The sequence below is a fragment of the Netta rufina genome (assembly GCF_964035555.1).
Source record: "Netta rufina genome assembly, chromosome: W".
NCBI lineage: Eukaryota > Metazoa > Chordata > Aves > Anseriformes > Anatidae > Netta > Netta rufina.
The window spans coordinates 13,617,158-13,639,962 of record NC_140139.1 but is presented as its reverse complement, the minus strand read 5'-3'; the positions used below and the strand labels follow the sequence as shown (position 1 = coordinate 13,639,962).

General features: G+C 43.0%; 1 protein-coding gene across 2 annotated transcripts in view; it reads right to left on the bottom strand.

The window, feature by feature from the left end:
- LOC311220791 (E3 ubiquitin-protein ligase KCMF1-like) overlaps positions 1-22,805 on the bottom strand; it is a 132,691-nt gene that overhangs the window by 1,403 nt on the left and 108,483 nt on the right. For both annotated transcript variants that reach the window (XM_084304378.1, XM_084304379.1), the window contains exons 4-6: positions 11,754-11,855; positions 8,998-9,172; positions 2,925-3,204 (exon numbers count right to left, since the gene is read on the bottom strand). In XM_084304378.1, coding sequence (XP_084160504.1) covers positions 2,925-3,204; positions 8,998-9,172; positions 11,754-11,855 — 557 coding nt within the window. The remainder of the gene's footprint in view (positions 1-2,924; positions 3,205-8,997; positions 9,173-11,753; positions 11,856-22,805) is intronic.

Sequence of the window (22,805 nt, the reverse complement as noted above, 5' to 3'; positions counted from 1 at the left end):
CTGCATAGCAGCACAGAAAGAGAGAAGACCTGCAGTTAGTGACAGCCCATTGATGATATTGTTGATGATATTACTAAGCCTAACAGTTGGACTGATGCATGCTGAATAACATCTGAAAATCATTCCGTTTGAAAACAGCCTAGGTACTACTGCACTTTTGACACATGCATATCTGACAATGCCTGGCACTCCTGATGCAACAAGAATACAGACATTTAACAAACTTGCTCCTAGTTACTATAAAAAAATTCACATAAGTGGATTCTAAGGCTGAAGGAACAAATAGCTATTTCCAAAGTTTCTTACCCTTCAGAGGGATTTGAGGAACTTACTCCAGTTCTATCCTAGCTCACAAGATCAATGACTGACATTTGCACATACTTTCATTAAAGTTATTATTTTCAAAAAGTTTTGGATTGAGATATTATTATGAGTTTAGATAAAAATAAGCATGACAGCAATAACTTGTTCCAACCCAGGTATCTAGACACAGCAACTGTTTAATTATCTGTTCTCTTTCCCAACATACAATTGAAAAACACCCAAAACCCCCATTTGAATCTTGAAAATCAATATTCTAAACCTCCCAGAAGAGATGGACTAAGTGTGGGCAACTCTTCTACAGAGGAACTCTAGGTTCTAACTATACTTTCTGAAACAGCTATGTATTCTGCTTATTAATAGTAAGTTCCTTATTTGCTTTTTTGATCCAAAATATTTTATATATAAACCTGTATTTGACCTTCAGCCTTAATTACAGATTTCCTATTAAATAACACTACCTTTTAAGATCTCTCCCCTAACATTATCAGCATAAAAGTTTGAAACATATTATTGTAAATGCTCTTGTTTTATAAGAAGTAGTAGGATAAACAAGCACAGTTTAGTAAAGCAATATTCCTTATGTTTCTTTTGAAATTGAAAAACAGCAAGTAATATTTATTCACTGCCTAGGAGCAGACACACAGCAGGACTGAAAATGAGATGTTGCAAATGGAAACAAAAACATAGTACCTCAACTACAAACTTCAATAGGAATCTGTCAGAAGTTCCATGGCTGAAACTGTAAGCAACTCATACAGCTATATAGCTCAAGTTATAAGACTGTAGTGGGTTTACGTGGCAAGGTTTTGGTAGCAGGGGGCCATAGGGGTGGCTTCTGTGAGAAGGATCTAGAAGCTGTCCCATGTTTGGTAAGGGCCCCACTGCTGACCAGAGCTGTGCCAATAAGTGATGTTGTTTTGCGCCTCTGTGAGAGCATATTTAAGACAGGGGAAAAAAATGCTGCGCCACACAGCAGCTGGGAGAGTGAGAGGAGAAACAGCCTTGCAGGCACCAAGGTCAGTGAAGAAGGAGGGGGAGAGCTGCTCCAGGTGCCAGAGCAGAAGTCCCCTACGGCCTGTGGTGAGGACCATGGTGAAGCAGGATGTCCCCCTGAAGTCCATGGAGTACCATGGTGGAGCAGGGTTCCATGCTGCAGCCCGTGGAGGAGACCATGGTGGAGCAGGTGGACCTGCACTGACAGAGGCTGCCCCCTGTGGAAGACCCCTGCCAGAGCAGATTCCGGGCCGGACCTGTAGCCCGTGGAGAGGAGACCACGCAGGAGCAGGTGACCTGGCAGGAGCTGCTGCCCATGGGGGAGCCAGGTTGGAGCAGTTTTCTCCTGAGGGATGGACCCCGTGGTACAGACCCATATCTGGAGCAGTTCGGGAAGAGCTGCTGCCTGTGGGAAGCCCACATCGGATCAGTTCATCAAGGACTGCATCCCGTAGAAGAGACCCCACAGCACAGGGGACGAGAGTGACCGAGAAGGAGCAACGGAGAAGAAGCGCTATAGACTGACCATAACCCCCATTCCCCCGTCCCCGTGCGCCTCTCGGGGGGAGGAGGTGGAAGAGGGTGGATGGGGGGGGAAGGTGCTTTTGGTTTCTTTCCTTTGTTTCTCACTTCTCTAGCTTGTTAGTAATAAGCAATAAATCTTACTGTCTCCCTATGCCGAGTCTGTTTTGCCCGTTACAATAATTACTGCGTGATCTCCTTGTCCTTATCTCAACCTTTGAGCCCTTTTCATCATATTTTCTCCCCATTCCTCTTTGAGGAGGGGGAGTGAGAGAGTGGTTGTGGTAGAGCTCGGCTACCCACTCGAGTGGAACCACCACAGACTAACCTCCTTTCCAAGGCCTGCAGAAAACAATTAATCCATATTCCAGTCTAAAGCTTTAAATACATTCCTAGACACATAGATGAAATGCAGCATCCCTGTGAGACTGCCTCTCACTTTCACGAACAGAGACTCCATGGGTTATTTCTGCAGCCAACTCTTGGGAGTTGTTTTTCTGAAAATAGAAGAATTCCCTTCAGGCCAGCTACAAACTACTACTCAGATAGCATTTCCTTGGTTTTGCTTTACTCCTAACGATGTGGTTCTATCTAATTTTTGTGACTGTATTATAAGTTTGTGCATAAATACCTAACTGCACATAAACTGAAAAATGTTAACACATCACATTTCTTATGATTCAGTACACAACATGTGCTATTTAATGTTATTCTGATATTTTGACAAAGCACAGGCTACTACCACATCTTTAAGTACACAGTAATCAAGTTTAAGAACAATTAAGTGGATGAAGTTTACTGCTTTTAATGGTGCTGCACTAAAGTGTGAAATATTTTTCTTTTACATTAAGTTATGAATTACAGATATTCTACAACAGCTATTGACCTCTAACATCAGCGTATTCTGTAAAATTCACTGATTGGCCTGTTAATCTTGGGATATATTTATCTGTAGTTAAAGACCCTACTTTGCTATACTAAAGCACATGCCAAACTAAATGCATAGTAGTTTCACCAAACTCCGTCTATAACAGGGACAAGGAAAACAGAAATGGTAGAAGAGTTAAACCCCTAGAATAAATTACCTTGTAAGAAGAAACTGGGAATTCTGGATAGTCTGTTGAATGTTTTCTGTGTTAGATGTATTGGTTGCTGCTACAGATTGTGTAAGAGTGGTGGGGATGCTGCTTGTATTAGTGCGTCTAGTTGCATTGCGTGCAGTCTCCAGTTGTTGTCTTGCTGCTTGAGCATGCTGTCGCTCCAACTGCAGTTGCATCTGCAGCTGCTGTAACTGAGAAGCAGAAGGGCCAGAAGAATTGAGCTGCCCTGCAGAACGTCTCACGCCTGATAACTGAGATAAAAGCTCTGCCAGAAGAGAGAAAAGTTTCTACGGTGAAATCTGCTTGAATACATACCATGCAACAACATAAATATGTCCTGAATACCAGTATATCAATTATTTTGCTTTCTAAAACCTTTCATCAATGAAATTAATGAACAAATATTGATTTGGAAAGCTTCATGGGCTATCCATTACAAGCATCCCATATCTCAAAACCCATAGGGCAAGGAAGATTAAGACTCATCTAGAGTAAAGAACTGTGCATAAAAGATTCAAAGCTTAAAGCTTTTTAAACCAATAAGAGTCAACCTATGAGAAATGTCCTATAAGCAATATCCTGTGCAACAATTTTCTAAAATGTTATCTTCGAGTCAAAGTAGTTACTAAGAAACCATTTCAATTTTCACTTCAGTTGGTGGTTTTATTCTCCCCCCCAAATCCACCTTTAATACATATTCCAGAGGGTAGCTGTGTTGCAGAAAGACAGAAAAATCAGAGACTCTTTTCAGACATTTCTAGAAAATATATAGTTCAGCGGTGTTTTTTTGTGTGTGACCTCTGCTGGAAATAAAGAAATTATAACAATTATAAATAAATAAAATATGGCATGAATTGCTTTCTTCCAAAGTTCAAGACCGACAAATTCTGTCCATGCTAAGCATTTCCTAAAATAAATGTTAATAATAAGTTATTGCTCAGTTTACTACAGTAAACTCAGTACAGTTGCATTTACTACAGATTATATTCCAAACAAATTTGTGAGTACTACTTTGATGTGTTTGATGCAAGGAGGACAGAAGATTAATTTGTTCTCCATCTACCCAACCCTCATACAAGTCGTTATTATAGGTCATAAAAATTTTTCTTCCATCTTACTTTCAAGATATAAACCTTTGAAACTAGGCATTTCTTAGGGGAATAAAGCCCAATGCAGTTGCTCTTTCATCAGGAACTCTTGGAATGCTCAAGTCACTTTTAATCAGCACAGCTAATCATATCAAGATTAGCTACCAATAATATTTTATTTCATTAATTACTGACAACTACAACAAAGAGAAAAATAAATAATGTTTAGAGATCTGTTACAAGCACAAGTTCTAACTTCTGGTAGTATGTGCTAATTATTACCCCAGTAAAAAGGGAAGACTAATAACGCTGTCAATCAAGACTGCTGTACTTATCCTCACTTTGAAAAAAATCACTTTGAGTATAGCCTAACTGTACCCTGGTAGCAGATCTGAGCTTGAGACACAGGCTTGGTATGAAATAGACACCCAATCAGATGGCAGTAGCAGATCTGAGCTTGAGACACAGGCTTGGTATGAGATAGACACCCAATCAGATGGCACTACATTCTCAAAATGCAAATAAATAAGTAAATAAATAAATAAGTTCCAACCCCCCCCCCCAAAAAAAAAAAGACAAGACTCAAAGGAATGCCATTTTATTACACCTTTTATGCTCCTAAATGGGAAGGCCTTGTGAGGCTGAAACCAAGGCAGTCACTTCACATTTAACTGAGCTGCACTAACATCCACTGTAACAGTAATAAGTATTGCACTCCAGGACACACAAACATCCTCCCTTCTTGCATGAACTCTAGTGCTTTTCGAACACATGACTTAACTTAACTCACTAAGACAAAAGAAAACTTTTTTTCCTCTTTTGCTGCAATATTTTTAGTAGGAGTGCAGCCAGCAGGTCCCAGGAAGCGATTCTTCCCCTCTATTTGGCACTGTCAAGGCCACATCCAGAGTGCTGTGTTCAGTTTAGGTTCCCCAGGACAAGAGACACATGGACATAATGGAGCAAGTCCAGTGAAGGGCCACCAAGATGATCAGGAAGCTGAAACACACAGGACATGAGGAAAGAGTGGGGAGAACTGGGTTTGTTCAGATTGGAATAGACTACTTTTGAAGAAATCTTATTTCTGTCTGAAATTACTCTGAAACTACCAATTGAAGATATGGAGAAGACCAAACCAAACTCTTCTCGGAGGTATACAGCAATAGGACAAGAGTCAGAGAAGGAAACATGGGAAATTCCTATTACATCTAAAGGGTTGTTTAAACATGAAGGTTGTTAAATACTAGAACATGTTGCCCAGAGAGGTTGTGGGATCTTTGTCCTTGGATGCATTCAAAACTCAACTGAAAGAGGCCTTGAGCAACCTGATCTCTGCTTTGAGCAGGGGTTGTAACTAGACAACCTGCAGAGGTCCATTCTAATCTAAATTATTCTACTACTTTTTTTCTGCCATTTCAATGAGTTAAATCAGCTCACAGAGGGCCTGAAGAATACTCAAGCCAGCACAACAGAGGCAAGGGGACTATGCTTATAGAAAGAGGGAGGGTAGAGCTGCAGCTTCCTCTTTCTAGAGTGATGTGTTCTTAAATTGTCTCACTGCCTTTCAAGGAATCACAGCCCAACAACAATGAGAAGCTCCAATTTAAACATTCATGCCCTTCCAGCAACTAAAATAAAGGCAGATAACAGCAGGAAGTTCTTAAGTTTTCCTGACACTTATCATCTTTCCCCATAACAGTGTAATATTGATGCCATTAAGATTTTGTATTAGAAGAAATTATAGAACTTTTATAAACCAACTTCTTGGTCATTTAAAAAAATCTTTATAGAGAAATTATTCTTGAAAATTACAAAACTCAACACATACTTACAGATTATATCTGTAAATCTTAAAAACATGTCTGCACGATTGTTGGAAGTTAAAAATGAGACATCTTGCCCTTCAAAATTCTCCTAAAATTATCCAAAATATGACACAAAATACTTACAAAAATACAATTAATTAAGAATTTAAAAAGACTTAAAAGACCTCCTAAAAATCAGCAAGCCTAACATTCAAACTTTAATCTGATGTGCTGTTTACATTTTTTAATGTCTATCAGTAATATTCTAATTGAGCTAATTTCATCTCAATGAACCCAAGTACACACTTAGTTTGTGCTAAAAAAAAATAAAGATTCTTAATTTCCTCCATAAACATCTCTGTGCATACAGCAAATTAAAGTTGAAGTAGGTAATAGTGGTTAGAAACAACTACATTTAAAAATATATTCATACATGTATATGAAGAGAGGTGAAGAGACCTGGGACTCTTCAGCCTGGAAAAGAGAAGGCTAAAGTGGGAAATCTTATCGATGTGTATAACTGTTCAGAGCTGGCAGCTCTTTAAGGACACTTTTCATAGAGCACAAGAGCCCTCCATTCCCACATGTAAGAAATCAGGCAGGGAAAGCAGGAGACCAGCATGGCTGAGTAAGGACCTGCTGGTTGAAGCAGGGACATGTGGCCTGGGAAGAGTATAGGGATGCTGCCCGAATGTGTAGGGATGGGATCAGGAATGCCAAGGCACAGCTGGAGCTGACCTTGTTGGCAAGGGATGCAAAGAATAATAAGAAGGGATTCTACAGGTAAATTAGCCAGAAAAGGAAGACTAAAGAGAATGTACCCCCCTGATAAATTAGATGGCAGAACTGGTGACAATAGACATGGAGAAGGCTGAGGTACTCAACAGTTATTTTTTTAACCTCAGTCTTCACTGGCAATCTACTCTTCCCACATCTCTGAAGTCCCTGAACCTCAAGGCTAGGGTAATGAAGTCTCTCCCAGTATGAGTGAAGATTGGGTTTGAGACCACCTGAACAACCTGAACATAAATAAGTCTATGAGGCCTGATGAGATGCATCCCAGGGTCCAGAGGGAACTGGCTGATGTAGTTGCCAAATCACTCTCCATCACATTTGAAAAGTCATGGCAGTCAAGCAAAGTCCTCAGTGACTGGAAAAAGGGAAATATCACAAACATTTTTAAAATGGGTAGAAAGGAGGACCCTGGGGACTACTGACCAATCACTCAGCCTCATCTCTGTGCCTGGAAAGATCATGTAAAAGATCCTCCCTCCTGAAAGCTATGTTAAGATATATGGAAGACAGGAAGGTGATTCAAGACATCCAAAAAGGCTTCACCAAGAGCAATTTGTGCCTGACCAATCTAGCAGCATTCTGTGATGGAGTGACTATATCAGTGGACAAGGAAAAAGCAATTGATGTCATCTACCTGGACTTGTGCAAAGCATTTGATACCATCCTGTACAACATCCTTGTCTCTAAAATGGAGAGACATACATTTGATGGATGGACCGCTTGGTGGATAAGGAACTGGCTGGATATTTGCATTCTAAGAGTTGCAGTCAACAGCTCAATGTCCAGATGGAGACCTGTGATGAGTGGTGTCCCTCAGGGGTCTGTATTGGGACTGGTACTGGCTAACAACTTTATTAATGACACGGACAGTTGGATCAAGTGTACCCTCAGCAGGTTTGCAGACACCAAGCTGTGTGGTACAGATGACACTTAAATAGGAAGGAATGCCATCATAGAGAGACCTTGACAGGCTTGAGAAGTGGGCCCATGAGAACCTCATGAAGTTCAACAAGACCAAGTGCAAGGTCCTGCACCTGGGTCAAGGCAATCTCAAGCAAATACCGGCTGGGTGGAGAATGGACTGACAGCAGCTCTGAGGAGAAAGACCTGGGGGTGTTGTTTGATGAGAAGCTCAACATGAGCCAGCAATGTGCGCTTGCATCCCAGAAAGCCAACTGTATCCTGGGCTACATCAAAAGAAGCATGGTCAGTAGGTTGAGGAAGGTGATTCTCCCCCTCTACTCCGCTTTTGTGAGACCCCACCTGGAGTACACTCAACAAGCTCTGGGGCACCCAATATAAGAAGGACATAGGCCTGTTTGAGTGGGTCCAGAGGAGGGACACGATGATCAGAGGACTGGAACACCTCTCCTATGAAGAAAGGCTGAGAGAGCTGGGGTTGTTTAGTTTGGAGAAGAGAAGGCTATAGGGAGACCTTATTGCAGCCTTCCAATACTTAAAGGGGGCTTTATAAGAAAGATGAAGAAAGACTTTTTACCAGGGAGTGTAGGGATAGGACAAGGAGTAATGGCATAAAACTAAAAAAGGGTAGGTTTAGATTAGATATAAGGAAGAAATTCTTTACTCTAAGGGTAGTGAAGCACTGGAACTTGTTGCCCAGAGAGGTTGTGGATGCCCCTTCCCAGAAATGTTCAAGGTCAGGTTGGATGGGACTTTGGGCAACCTGATCTAGTGGGAGGTGTCCCTGCCCATGGCAGAGGAGTTGGACTAAATGATCTTTAAGGTCCTTTCAAACCCAAACCACTTTATGATTCTATAAATATCTGATGGGAGGGAATGAAGAAGAGGGAGACAGATTCTTTTCAGTAGTGTTCACTGACAGAACAAGAGTCAAAATTAAAACAAATTAAATCCATCTGAAAACAACAAAACACTTTTCTACTGTGAGGGTGGTCAAATACCATAACAGGTTGTCCAGAGAGGTTGTGGTGTCTCCATCCACGAAGATATTCAGTACCAAACTGGGCACAGTCCTTGGCAACCTGATATAGCTGACCTTATTTGAGCAGGGGGTTGGACTAAATTATGTTGAGATGTCCTTTCCAACCTCAACCATTCTTTTATACCACCTGTGAACAGGTCAGTCATGGGAATGAGCCTAGAAGTCTCTGAATTTAAAAGCACAAGCTAAAGGGGCAGTGGTTTTTGCTTCAGAAGTTCCAGGTAGACAATCCAATCAAGGATACTGTTCATCAGTAAACATCCATCAAGTACGATGACAGTGGGAAACATATATACACTTTCAACTTCAAAACACAGAAAAACAAAGCAACTATTATCATCTTGGATTTTATTTAAAAGTCTATTTAAGAAGGAAACTGGGCTAAAATCAGTGGTTACAACTCTTACCAGCTATAGGATCCATGGCTTCTCTATTGCTTGTAGAATATGAACTTTGAGAAGATGAAAGCCCACCAGTGGAACTGCTAGTAAAGTGCATGTTTGATCTACGTGCACGAGGGCCTCCCAAACCCCGGCCTGGGTGAAACATTCTACGTACATGTCGAACACCACTAGATTCATCATAAACAAGCAGTTAAGGAAAGACATTTGTTATCAAGTATTAAACAGCAAAAACATTTACTAGGTGAATAATGATTCAACTTTTTAAGTGTAATGCAACCACAGCTACAGTGCCAGTCAGACCTATAGATCTGAACCCAAGGTACCCAGTGCTGCTAACAGCAAATTAATCTTTTTCAGGCTTTTTATCATGTTTAAAAAATGTCAGGATGGATTTTCTGCCTTCTGGATCAAAGTTTTATACTAGGTACTTTAAGCTGATGATGCATGTTAATCAGAGCACATTTCTCAATAGACATAAGGATTTGCTGCTCGGGAAACTAGTTAGCAAGGTCCCCTGGGAAGCTGCTTTTGAAGGCATTGGCGTCCATCAGTGCTGGTCAGTCTTTAAGCACTGCCTCCTAAAAGCACAGGATCAGGCAATTCCAAACTACTGGAAGTCAAGCAGGCGGAGCAGAAGGCCGGCTTGGCTGACTAGGGATCTTCTTCTTCAACCTTGAACGTGTGCGGGATTTGCTGCTCTACCTGGATCCATACAAGTCCATGGGTCCCGATGGGATTCATCCCAGGGTGCTCAGAGAGCTGGCTGACATCACTGCGGGACCTCTCTCAATTATTTTTCAACAATCTTGGGAATCTGGAGACGTCCCAGTAGACTGGAAGGTGGCAAATGTTTTTTGCCAATTTTCAAGAAGGGCAAGAAAGAAGACCCTGGTAACTACAGGCCTGTCAGTCTCATGTCAGTGCCTGGTAAAATTATGGAGAAGATTATCCCTAGATAATCTTAACAAGAAGCGCACCTGGGGGACAATGCAGTCATTGGTCCCAGCCAACATGGGTTCACGAGGGGTAGGTCCTGTTTGACTAACTTGATTTCCTTTTATGATAAGAACACCCATCTAGCTGATCAAGGGAAACCAGCTGTTCTGATCTGTTTGTATTTCAGTAAAGCTTTTGACACAATTTCTCATATGATCCTACTGGACAAAATGTCCAGCATGCAACTAAACAAAAACATCATCCGATGGGTGAGCAACTGGCTGACGGACAGGGCTCAAAGGGTTGTAGTAAATGGCGCCACATCAGACTGGCGGAAGGTCACTAGTGGGGTCCCCTAGGGCTCCATTTTAGGGCCATTCCTCTTCAATGTCTTTATAAACGTTTTGGATGTAGGACTAGAAGGTGTTTTGAGCAAATTTGCTGACAAAACTAAACTTGGAGGAGTTGTAGACTCTGTTGAGGTTGGAAAGGCCTTGAAGAGAGGTCTGGACAGATTGGAGAGCTGAGCAATCACCAACCGCATGAAGTTTAACAGGAGCAAGTGCCAGGTCCTGCACCTGGGATGGGGCAACCCTGGCTATATGTACAGGCTGGGCGACGAGACGCTAGAAAGCAGCCCCGCAGAGAGGGATCTGAGGGTTGTGGTTGATAGCAAGCTGAATATGAGCAAGCAGTGCCCTGGCAGCCAGGAGGGCCAACTGTATCCTGGGGTGCATCAAGCATGGCATTGCTAGTCGGTCGAGGGAAGTGATTGTCCTGCTCTACTCTGTGCTGGTGCAGCCTCACCTCGAGTACTGTGTGCAGTTCTGGGCACCACAGTACAAAAAGGATGTGAAACTGTTGGAGAGTGTCCAGAGAAAAGCTACAAAGATGGTGAAGGGCCTAGAGGGGAAGACATATGAGGAGCGGCTGAAGTCACTTGGCCTATTCAGGCTGGAGAAGAGGAGGCTAGGGGGAGACCTCATCGCGGTCTACAACTTCCTCACAAGGGGGAGCGGAAGGGCAGGCTCCAATCTATTCTCTCTGGTGACCAGTGATAGGACTCAAGGGAATGGAGTCAAGCTGCATCAGGGGATGTTCAGGCTGGATATCAGGAAGAGATTCTTCATTGAGAGGGTTGTCACGCACTGGAACAGGCTCCCCAGGGACATTGTCACAGCACCAATCCTGTCAGAGTTTAAGAAGCATTTGGACTGTAGTCTTAGTCATATGGTCTGAATTTTTGGGTAGACCTGTGTGGTGCCAGGAGTTGGACTCCTTATGCATCCCTTCCAACTCAGGATATTCTATGATTCTATGATTTTAACATCAAAATTAGGAAATAAATACTCAAAATAATCTACAAATTTTTATTGTTGTTCTTACCAAGAGCACACATTAATTATTGCATTACCTTTCACTTTTGTGTTTTACTGCTTTCAATCACATAATTATCTATAATATACTACTGCATTTGTATTACTTTCACATACACAAAAATGGCATCAGAACTAAAGACCAATGAGGGTAAAAGCTGCAGTGCAGAAAGAAGCAGATTAGTGTCAGAAACATCTTTTAAAGGCTTGGCTATCAGGAATAAAACAAAAACAAACACACACCAACATTGGCTAGCTACACCTAAAGCCCATTCACAATCTGATTATATATATATGTATTTTCAGACATGCAGATCCCCAACAACCAAATACCAATTCTAAAAAATAAGCAAAACAGATGTAGCTTGACTACAAAAGTCAAAACAAGTAGTTACAGCTATCATATGGAACAATCTAATCCTTTTCCCTCAACTTAAGAAAGGATATTAAATCTCTAGGAGCTCTGTGTTCCAGTGTAAGATGAGCTGCAAAGTCATCTGTGACATGATTAGGATCCCCTCCAGGTAACGCTGCACATATTGGACAAATCTGAAACAACAAAGTGAGGGGGGAAAAAAACACACAAAAAAAAACCAACTTTAAACAAATTACAAACCACATCACTCAAAGTTGATCACTTAACAAGGATTCTTATACTTTAAATATCATACTCTAATCCTGTATCTAGATGGCCACGAGTTTAAAGTAGTAAATGTGTTCAAATGAAATTGTTAATTTTAGCACCTTTTCAAGACCCACTTTATAATTTTGCTTTTAATAATACCACAGAAACCAAAAGTAAAATTTTCAAATCCCATCTGCAATCCCTTCAGCTTTAAAACTTCTCTTTATATGTCAGTTCCAGCACAGAGAGTAGGTCTGGTTACACAGGATTACTAATTGCTTGTATGTACCTGCATGTAAAATTAAGTTCATTTAGTGCTCTTTGAATCCTCAAAGCAACTTCTCATTCATCTCACCAGAGAAGTGTGGGAAGGAGAATGAAATCAGATATGAATATTCATTAAAGTATCACCACTGAGACCATCCACTGAGGTAGCATGAGAGTAGGGGTTTGGCAGAGGAGAGAAACTCCTTATTCCTACCAAGTATTTTGGGAGATGTCATTACAGTTTTTGTTTTGTTTAGTTTTACCTTAAAACTAAACACACACTTAAAGTTAAGGGAACCTTACTGCCACAGCGACTTTCATTTATTATTTTTATTTTTCCTCTCAATGACTTCGCATGCACCTGAGAGAAGCATGCCTTAAAAAGTCCTTTACAAGTTTTGCAGGACAGTCTTAAAGTTTGATAGATGACAGGTTAATAAGCCAGAAAGGAGAAATCCATTCCACACAATATGTTAGGTCTTAAGTACTCTGTAAAGCATCACTTTGATAGTAGAATTCAACACTTTTGAGGAATTTTACTCTCTGCTTCTCTGGGAGAAACAGATGGCACTTACAGTCCTGACATAACTCTCTTCCCTAATCAGTCAAGACTGCAATACTTCAGGTAAACCTTTTTGCCATCTTCAACTCTCCCAGGAGCAAGCTTTGTCTTTTTAGAGGAACCCTGGCTGTGATGCTGTCCTGGTTTCAGCTAGGATACAGTTCATTTTCCTCCTAGTAGTTGGTATGGCGCTGTGTTTTGGATTTAGGATGAGAATAATGTTGATATCGCACTGATGTTTTAATTCTTGCAGAGCAGTGCTTACACTAAGCCAAGGACTTCTCAGCTTCTCATTCTGTTCTGCAACATCAAGCTGCAGAAGCTGCTGAGGGAGAAGGTGAATCGATTCAGTTTGCAGAAGTGAAAGCCATCCAGCTGGCTTTAGATATTGCTGAATGAGAAAAGTGACCAGTTCTCTATCTCTACACCGATTCATGGATGGTAGCAAATGCCCCGTGAGGGTGGTTACAACAATGGAAGCAGAGCAACTGGCAGCAACACTAGGGGTTCTGCCAACCGAGCTGGACCTGCCCAATCAAACCTGTTATGTACTGTAGAAGGGGACAAAGTCCCTGTAGTGCACATAAAAAACATGCTGGGGAAGACAGTCTGGGCTATTCCTGCCTCAGGAAAAGGCAAACCCATTCATGGGATTGCTTTTGCTCAAAAACCAGGATGCACTTGGTAGGTAATGCAAAGGAATGGAGAGGTTCAGTGTGTACCTCAAGGGGATTTAATACTGTGTGAGAATAGTCCATGAGTTGAATTGTATTAGTTAATTATTATCAAATACTGTATGTCATCACTACCATGATTGCTATATGTCAGTGTCCTATTAATGGTATCACAGTAACAGCCACGTAGGTGATGATGAATGAATTTTGATAGAATTGGATAAGCACGGCGGTGTGATGGAACGAGAACAGGCTTTAACTGGAGATAATCCAACATCACACACCATCTCTTCTGCCCTAAAAAACTGCTGTGACAGATGGCGCCCGAAGTCAGTCACGGACTACACAAACTCAGTGGACATTGTATATACATATATGAAAAGTGGTGATTAATTGGAACGTACTGGAAAGGGTGTAAACTGAATATGACATAAATGATATGGAATAAGAGATGGATATTGTCCTGGTTTCAGCTAGGATAGAGTTAATTTTCCTCCTAGTAGCTGGTAGGGTGCTGCATTTTGGATTTAGGATGAGAATAATGTTGATAACACACTGGTGTCTGGTCGGGGTGGGGGGACCGGCTGCTCAGGGATAGGCTGGGCTTTGTTCAGGGGGTGGTGAGCAATTGCATTGTACATCACTTGTTTTGTACACATTAGTACTAGTAGTACTATTATCATTATTATTATTATTATTTTCCTTTTTTTTCTGCCCTAATAAACTGTCTTTATCTGAACCCACAGGCTTTCATTTCTTTCTGATTTTCTCTCCCATCCCAGAGAGGGAGAGGGGAGGGTGAGCGAACAGCTGTGTAGTGCTTAGCTGCTGGCCAGGTTAAACCACAACAGATGCAAAACCAGGTTCTTAAACTGTTCTCTTCATGCATACATTCAAGTTGTTCACAATGGTTCTCAAAAGACTGTGGGCATAAAAGACATTTAATTGAAAGCACAAATACCTTTTTGACCCTTGGCGGGGAGGGGGGCAAGGAGGATGTCCTAGAATGTATTTATTGCAAGACCTAATCTCTCTGAGAGTGGTTGCCAAATCTTCAATGCTGGTTTATTTTTAGAAAGTAGTGGTCATCATAAAGGACAATAAGATTTTATGGAGAGTCTTTTGTTACAATCCCTTTCCCCTTTAGCTCAGAATTTCACTTCACTAGATTCTGCTTTCCAAATCTCTCACCACTACAGAAGCAATACAAGTGGACACATAGCCAAACAGAACAGACATTTTATCATGACATGCAAGAAGAAAAAGAAGTTACCAGTAATGCCAGTAATGCACTGATCATAGATCACAGATCATAGAATGGCTTTGGTTGGAAGGGACCTTAAAGGTCATCTAGTTCCAGCCCCCCTGCCATGGGGATGCCACCCACTAGATCAGGTTGCCCAGGGCCTTGTCCAACCTGGTCTTGAACACCTGTTGCAGGAAGAACGGCCGAAGTCATGACACATACCAATATGGTCAGATCATGCTCTCTCTTTATTACCCAAATAGCCTGACTTTTATAGCAAATTTAGCAGGGGCGGATAGAGTCTCACACAAGATTATTGGTCGAAAGCACTCAGACAAACAACTGCAAGAAAACAACCCCACCTGCAAGAAAACAACCCCCTTGTGATTAGCAGTCACATAGATCCCGTGCTTGAAGCCAGCTGCTGGCAACAACATTTTTAATTCCTCAATTGGGCAATAAGGGAACATTATTATGGCAACTCCTCGTAGTCGTCCTGGTGGCTTGGTTTGCTTAGCTGCAGCAAGTCATGGCCTCCTTGCTGTTTCAAAAAATCCTCAACAAACACCTACTTGAGGCAGTTCAGAAACCTAAAGTGGTGGTCAGAATACACTGCAAAGCTCATCAAAGTGTCAACTCAGATATTATTAAGGGAAACTGAAAGGTAGATGAAGCTGCCAAACGAGCAGCCATGGGGGGGGGAACAACAACGGGACATGACATGAGATGACTATAAAATCTCCTGCTACCCATTAGAAAAATACTGATAACAGTTCCTGAATATACAGAAAAGGAAGTCAAGCTGGCTGAGCTATTAAAATGTGTGAAAGACTCAAATGGATGGTAGATAAGTGCCCATGGACAATGCATTGTTACACCAGAAAGAACGAGACAACTTATGACTCAGGTCTATCCAGAAACCCATATGGGAGCTGAGGCTCTGGTAGAGAGTGTCAAAAGATATGCTATTGGAACTAAGATGTTACTGATTGCAGAAAGTATAACTCAAAAGTATGAGTTGTGCCTTAAAAACAATCATAAAATACAGGTAAAACCTGCTCCTAGAGAGGTAAAAAAAGGGAATTACTTGAATTATATTTTCTGTTTGGCCAGAAGTTTTCCCGTTATTGGGAAGAATGGGTTAAAAATGGAAGATTGGCAAGGAGGATGGGATCAGAAAGGAAGACTGGCACAGAGGATTGTAAATAGGCTCAAGTGACCTTGCAGCTGGGAATACGTAAAGTCTGGAGAGCAGCAATGTAGAAAACATATAAATTATGACTGATGCTGTTTGTGCTCTGTGTGTTTGGCAAGTAGCACATCTGTGCATAGATAACATAGGTGTTTGGTGGACTCGGGGCACCCTATTGGATGCGTTTGTGCTCCTGGCCTTGGTACAGAGAAGATCAAAGAAGCACAGTGAGTATCACAGCACAGTGGTAAAAACTGCACCTGTATGAACCCTTGATAAAAACAGGCGAAACTAGCAGGCTGGTGATCTCCTAGCATGGACCCTGTTTAGCAGTTCCTGTGTCCCCGTTTGTGAGCCTCTGCTCATGTGCCTCTGCTTGGGTGTTGCTTCAGGGATCCCCCGGTTGGCAAGGCAACAAGAATAAATCTACTCTTTGTATTTTAGCTGCAAGTCTGTGGTTGTTCCTGCTGCCTGCCTGTGCTGAATCACATACCTGTGTTGAACCAATCAGGCTAGGGAAGTAGTGAAATGTCTATTGAAAGAAATAATACTGAGATTTGGAGTGCCAGTCTTCTGATAGGGAACCACATTTTGTAGCAATGATTACTAAAGAAATGTCTAGAGTATTGAATATAAAATGGGACTTATGTACCCCATGGATGCCACAATCTAGTGGCCAAGTAGAGAGAATGAACCAAACACTGAAAGGACAAATAAGGAAATTGTGCCAAGAAACACGGTTTCTTGGATAACTCCAAGGGCTTGGGAAAAAGTAAGCCTGTTTGGATTACTATACGGAAAAACATATGCTGTAAATTTAACTGGAAAATCCAATTAGATGCGTGTAACTGGGAATCAAGCACTTACTGATTATATTTTGCCTTTAACAAAAGCTTTGAGTCTCATCCACAGATGCGTACTATTAAGGGTGCCGATTATGGTGGATGCACTGGTTCACTCCTTTTGTACACTTTTCTCCTGGAGATCACGTTTAACTGCGAACCTGGAGGGACGACCTCCTAGCTGAAAAGTGGAAAGGACTATACCCGCTGCTGTTAATGACAAATACTGCTATGAAGCACTGAGAGACTGATTCATGGATTCATTACACCTAAGTGAAAGCTGCTCCTCCACAGCTATGGAAAACTGAAAAAAAACAGGGCCCTCAAAGTTGAAAATCACCAAAGTTAATGGACTGCATATATATATAGATATACTTTTTGCTAAAGTTATATTTCATTAAGTTAGAAAATGAGGGGGTTAAAAGCAATGGCAGTCTTTTGTTGGTTGAGAAACCAGGCAGTTAAGGAAACTGAGAAACGTTTTTGAATCCCTGGAGCCAGAAGACCCACTTTGAATTGATAGCTTCATATGGGTTTTCTGAAGCCTGGCAATGTCTGACTTGGTTTCTGGATCTAAAGTTGTGGGTAAAGATCTAAACTAATAGACCTAGGAAGCAATAAGATGAGACTCATATAATATGAGTTAGATAAGTCTCAAAGGGGGGAATTGTTACTAGGGCAACTATTGTTAGGTCCAGTCACTGTTCCGTAACCTGGATTGTATGAATGTAGAACTAGCATTATCTATTGTGTAGAATATCCTGGAATATAAGGAACTTGGATGGGGTAATCAACATGCCAAGGGGAATTGGGCCAAGTTGGCAAAAGAAGAGGAACAGTAATGTCCGATGGTAAACTTTGCTTATTATTATTTGGCTTATTGCACACTGGGTAACGAATCCAAATGTTTTAGCGCACAACAAACCCACCAAAGGCCCATTTCCACAATCCCACAGGAGCACCGGGGATACAATGGCAAGCAGGAATCCAAATCAAAGAATCTGAGCAACAAGAATACCTTGTTTGTGCTCCTCCCAGGACTGTTGCAGGAGACCTGCAGCCTCATTGTCCAGGTGTGAAACACATCACAATGAGTCAGCAGGTGTAGCTCTCCAGATCATCTTTTGGACTAAGGGGTGTCACTACCTGAGGGTGGGACACATTACCGGATGAAGGGGAAAAGCAGTTCAGAATTGTACAGGACTTATTATGGGATTGTTGGTGAGTATCGGGACTCCAAGCACGTAATAACACAAATACAATTTAAGACAGGTCAGACAGAAGCTTTATTAACTGTGATCACAGTGAGAGAATGATCATAGTGAGAGAATGCTTGAGGAGCATCTCCCCCTCTGTCCCTGTGGTCTCTATCCAGTGTTTGCAGAGACATGACATATACTGTTTCAAAGAAAGGAAAGAGGTAAGGAAAATCATTCTAATGTTACCAAAGCCAGGTGTGCATTCTTGGGAAGAATGGACACCAGACAATCATTTATATGTCAAGAAAGTGCAGTACCCAAGCATGGAAGGAATGGTTTCCTTAAGTATCTTGTTAACTGTCACAATTGACGTTATAGTGGGGCCTGTAGGAGTGGCACACATGGTTTTATCTTAGCTGAGAAGTGGGAGATAGAAACAATCAAAATGCTAGCTTTTGGTCCAAAAGAATGTTCCTTCTGTTAGTATAAACTTCTTAGCAAGAATTCTCAAATATGAAATATTTTGGGTAGACCTGTGCGGTGTCAAGAGTTGGACTTGATCCTTAAGGGTCCCTTCCAACTCAGGATATTCTATGATTCTATGATTCTATGATTACCACGACAGAATGTTTGGAGAAGAAACCAGAAGCAGGAAAGGGAAGGTGGTTAGATGATTCAGGGAAGAACAAGTGTGGGAAAATAGAGGGGTAAAGGAATAAAAAAGGACAGATGTGTAAACAGATTTGCTGGTCAGTATGCAGTAGTGGTTTAACACCAATGGGATGCTCAGCACCACCAGACTGCTCTCTCCTCTTACTCAAAAAGACAGGAGGAGAAAATACAATGGGAAAAACAACAAACAAACAAAAAAATAAAAAACACCTCCTTATTTTAAAGTCTCAAGGTACAGTAAATAAGGAGGACAGGAAAAATGAGGACGTGACCAAAAAGGAACCACCCCACCATAATCTTTATACTCATTAAGGGTCATTAATATATTAAAGAACATTCCCACCAATATGGAAATGGGACAACAGCATTCCCCACAAATCTAGAATCTTCTGATCTCATAAGACATATGCCCCATAGAGATAAGTTAGGCAGGTCAGAACAACCAATCTGAAACAGTAAAGGGAAATAATAGTCTTGCAAGCAGCTATGTATAAATAACTGTGTTTCTAGGTGAGAGCGTGTTTGCTTTCCAAAAGTTCGCTAAGCACCTAATTCTGTGCAGAATTAAAGACCTTTGCATGGATTCCGATTCTGTGTGCTTATTGGCTAGGTGCACTGGGCACGAACCTATTCACAGAATCACAGAACGTTAGGGATAGGAAGGGACCTTGAAAGATCATCTAGTCCAATCCCCCTGCCAGAGCAGGAATACCTAAATCATCACAGAATCACAGAATTGAAGGGGTTGGAAGGGACCTCGAAAGATCATCGGGTCCAACCCCCCTGCCAAAGCAGGTTCCTTAGAGCAGGCTGCCCAGGTAGGTGTCCAGACGGGCCTTGAATATCTCCAGAGAAGGAGACTCCACAACCTCCCTGGGCAGCCTGTCCCAGTGCTCTGTCACCCTCCCCGTGAAGAAGTTCTTTTGCGTGTTGCTGCGGAACTTCCTGTGCTCTATCTTGTAGCCATTACTCCTTGTCCTGTCTCCACAATCCACTGAAAAGAGGTTGGCCAAATCCCTCTGTCTCCCACACCTCAGGTATTTATACACATTGATGAGATCCCCTCTCAGTCTTCTTTTCTCCAGGCTGATCAGACCCAGGTCTCTCAGCCTTTCCTCATAAGGAAGATGCTCCAGGCCCCATATCATCTTTGTGGCCCTCCGATGGACTCTTTCCAGGAGATCCCTGTCTTTTTTGTACTGGGGAGCCCAGAACTGGACACAGTACTCCAGGTAAGGCCTGACCAGGGCAGAGTAGAGGGGGAGGATCACCTCCCTTAACCTGCTGGCCACACTCCTTTTAATGCACGCCAGGATCCCATTGGCCCTCTTGGCCACCAGGGCACACTGCTGGCTCATGGTCAACCTGTTGTCCACCAGGACCCCCAGGTCCTTCTCCGCAGAGCTCTTCTCCAGCAGGTCATCCCCCAGCCTGTACTGATACATGTGGTTGTTCCTTCTCGGGTGCAGGACTCTACACTTGCTCTTATTAAACCTCATTTGGTTTCTTCCTACCCATCTGTCCAGCCTGTACAGGTCTCGCTGAATGGCAGCACAGCCTTCTGGCGTGTTGGCCACTCCTCCCAGCTTTGTGTCATCATTGTACTTGCTGAGGGCAGACACTATTCCCTCATCAAGGTCGTCGATGAAGATGTTGAACAAGACTGGACCCAGCATTGACCCCTGGGGAACACCGCTAGTCACAGGTCTCCACCTGGACTCTGCACCACCGATCACCACCCTCTGAGCTCGGCCAGTCAGCCAGTTCTCAACCCACCTTACTGTCCACTATTCTATCCCACACTTTCTCAGCTTTGCTATCAGGATGTCATGGGAGACAGTATCGAAAGCCTTGCTAAAGTCAAGGTAGATGACATCCACTGCTCTCTCCTCATCTACCCAGCTGGTGATGCCATGTCACACAGGAACACGTCCAGGTGGGTTTTGAAACTTTCCAGAGAAGAAGACTCTACAAGCCCCCGGGCAGCCTGTTCCAGTGTTCTGTCACCCTCACTGTGAAAAAGTTTTGTCTCATATTTAAGCGGAACCTCCTATGTTCCAGCTTACACCCACTGCCCCTTGTCCTATCATTAAGATGTCACCGAGAAGAGCCTGACTCCATCTTCCTGACACTTGCCCTTTACATATTTATAAATGTTAATAAGGTCATCCCTCAGTCTCCTCTGCTCCAAACTAAAGAGACCCAGCTCCCTCAGCCTTTCCTTGTAAGGGAGATGCTCCACTCACTTAATCATCCTCGTGGCTCTGCACTGTACTCTGTCAAGCAGTTCCCTGTCCTTCTTGAACTAAGAGGCCCAGAACTGGATGCAATATTCCAGATGAAGTCTCACCAGAGCAGAGTAGAGGGGGAGGAGAACCTCTCTTGACCTACTAACCACAACCCTTCTAATACACTCCAGGATGCCATTGGCCTTCTTGGCCACGAGGGCACAGTGCTGGCTCATGGTCATCCTGCTGTCCACCAGGACCCCCAGGTCCCTCTCCCCTACGTTGCTCTCCAACAGGGCGGTCCCCAACTTATACTGGTGCCTGGGGTTGCTCTTGCCCAGATGCAAGACTCTACACTTGCCCGTGTTATATTTCATTAAGTTTCTCCTTGCCCAACTCTCCAGCATATCTAGGTCCCGCTGGATGGCAGCACAGCCTTCCAGCATGTCAGCCACTCCTCGCAGTTTAATGTCATCAGCAAACTTCACAGAATCACAGAATTTCTAGGTTGGAAGAGACCTCAAGGTCATCGAGTCCAACCTCCAACCTAACGCTAACAGCCCTCCACTAAACCATATCCCTAAGCTCTACATCTAAACGTCTTTTGAAGACTTCCAGGGATGGTGACTCCACCACTTCCCTGGGCAGCCTGTTCCAATGTCTAACAACCCTTTCAGTGAAGAAATTCTTCCTAACATCTAACCTAAAACTCCCCTGGCTCAACTTAAGCCCATTCCCCCTCGTCCTGTCACCAGGCACGTGGGAGAACAGGCCAACCCCCAAACTTGCTGACAGCGCATTCCATTCCCTCATCCAAGTCATCAATGAATATATTAAACAACACTGGTCCCAGTACCAACCCTCGAGGGACTTCACTAGATACAGGACTCCAACTCAACTCCATCTCATTGACTGCAACCCTCTGGCTTCTTCCCTTCAGCCAGTTTACTGTCCACCTCACTACCCACTCACTACCCAATCGTCCAGACCACACTTCCTCAGTTTAGCTGCGAGGATGCTGTGGGAGACGGTGTCAAAGGCTATCTGAAATCAAGACAGATCACATCATGTGATATGCCTAGAAACAGCACCAAGGATAAGTTGTTCCATCACCTTACCAGGGATGGAGGTGAAGCTGACTGGTCTATAGTTACCCGGGTCCTCCTTCTTGCCCTTTTTGAAGACTGGAGTGACATTTGCTTTCCTCCAGTCCTCAGGCACCTCTCCCATTCCCCACGACTTACCAAAGATGATGGAGAGTGGTCTAGCAATGACTTCCTCCAGCTCCCTCAGCACCCACGGATGCATCCCATCAGGACCCATGGACTTGTGGATGTCCAGCTTGCTTAATTGGTCCTTAACCCAGCCCTCATCAACCAAGGCAAACTCCTCCTTTACCCCAACTTCCTCTGGGGCCTCAGGGGTACGGGGCTCCTCAGGAGAGCCTCTGGCATTATAGACAGAGACAAAGGCAGCATTCAGTAACTCTGCCTTCTCTATATCTTCTGTCACCAGGGCACCCACCTCATTCATTAGTGGGCCCACACTGCCTCTAGTGTTAGTTTTATCTGCAGTGTATTTGAAGAAGCCCTTTCTGTTGTCCCTGACTCCTCTTGCAAGGTTTAATTCTATGGAGGCCTTAGCTTTCCCAGTTGCCTCCCTACGTCTTCTGACAACAGCCTTATATTCCTCCCAAGTGGCCAGTCCCTCCTTCCATGATCTGTAGAATCTCCTCTTCCACTTGAGTTTGCCCAACAATTCCCTGTTGGGAGACCATGAAGGTCTCCTGCCTCTCTTTCATGACTTCCTACCTGTTGGGATGCTCTGATCTTGAGCTCGGAAGAAGCAGTCCTTGAATGCTAACACCTATCTTGGACCCCTTTTCCTTCAAGTACCTTGTCTCATGGGATTTCCCCTAGCAAATGCTTGAAAAGGCCAAAGTCGGCCCTACTGAAGTCTAAGGCTGCAATTCGGCTCGGTATTCTGCTCCTG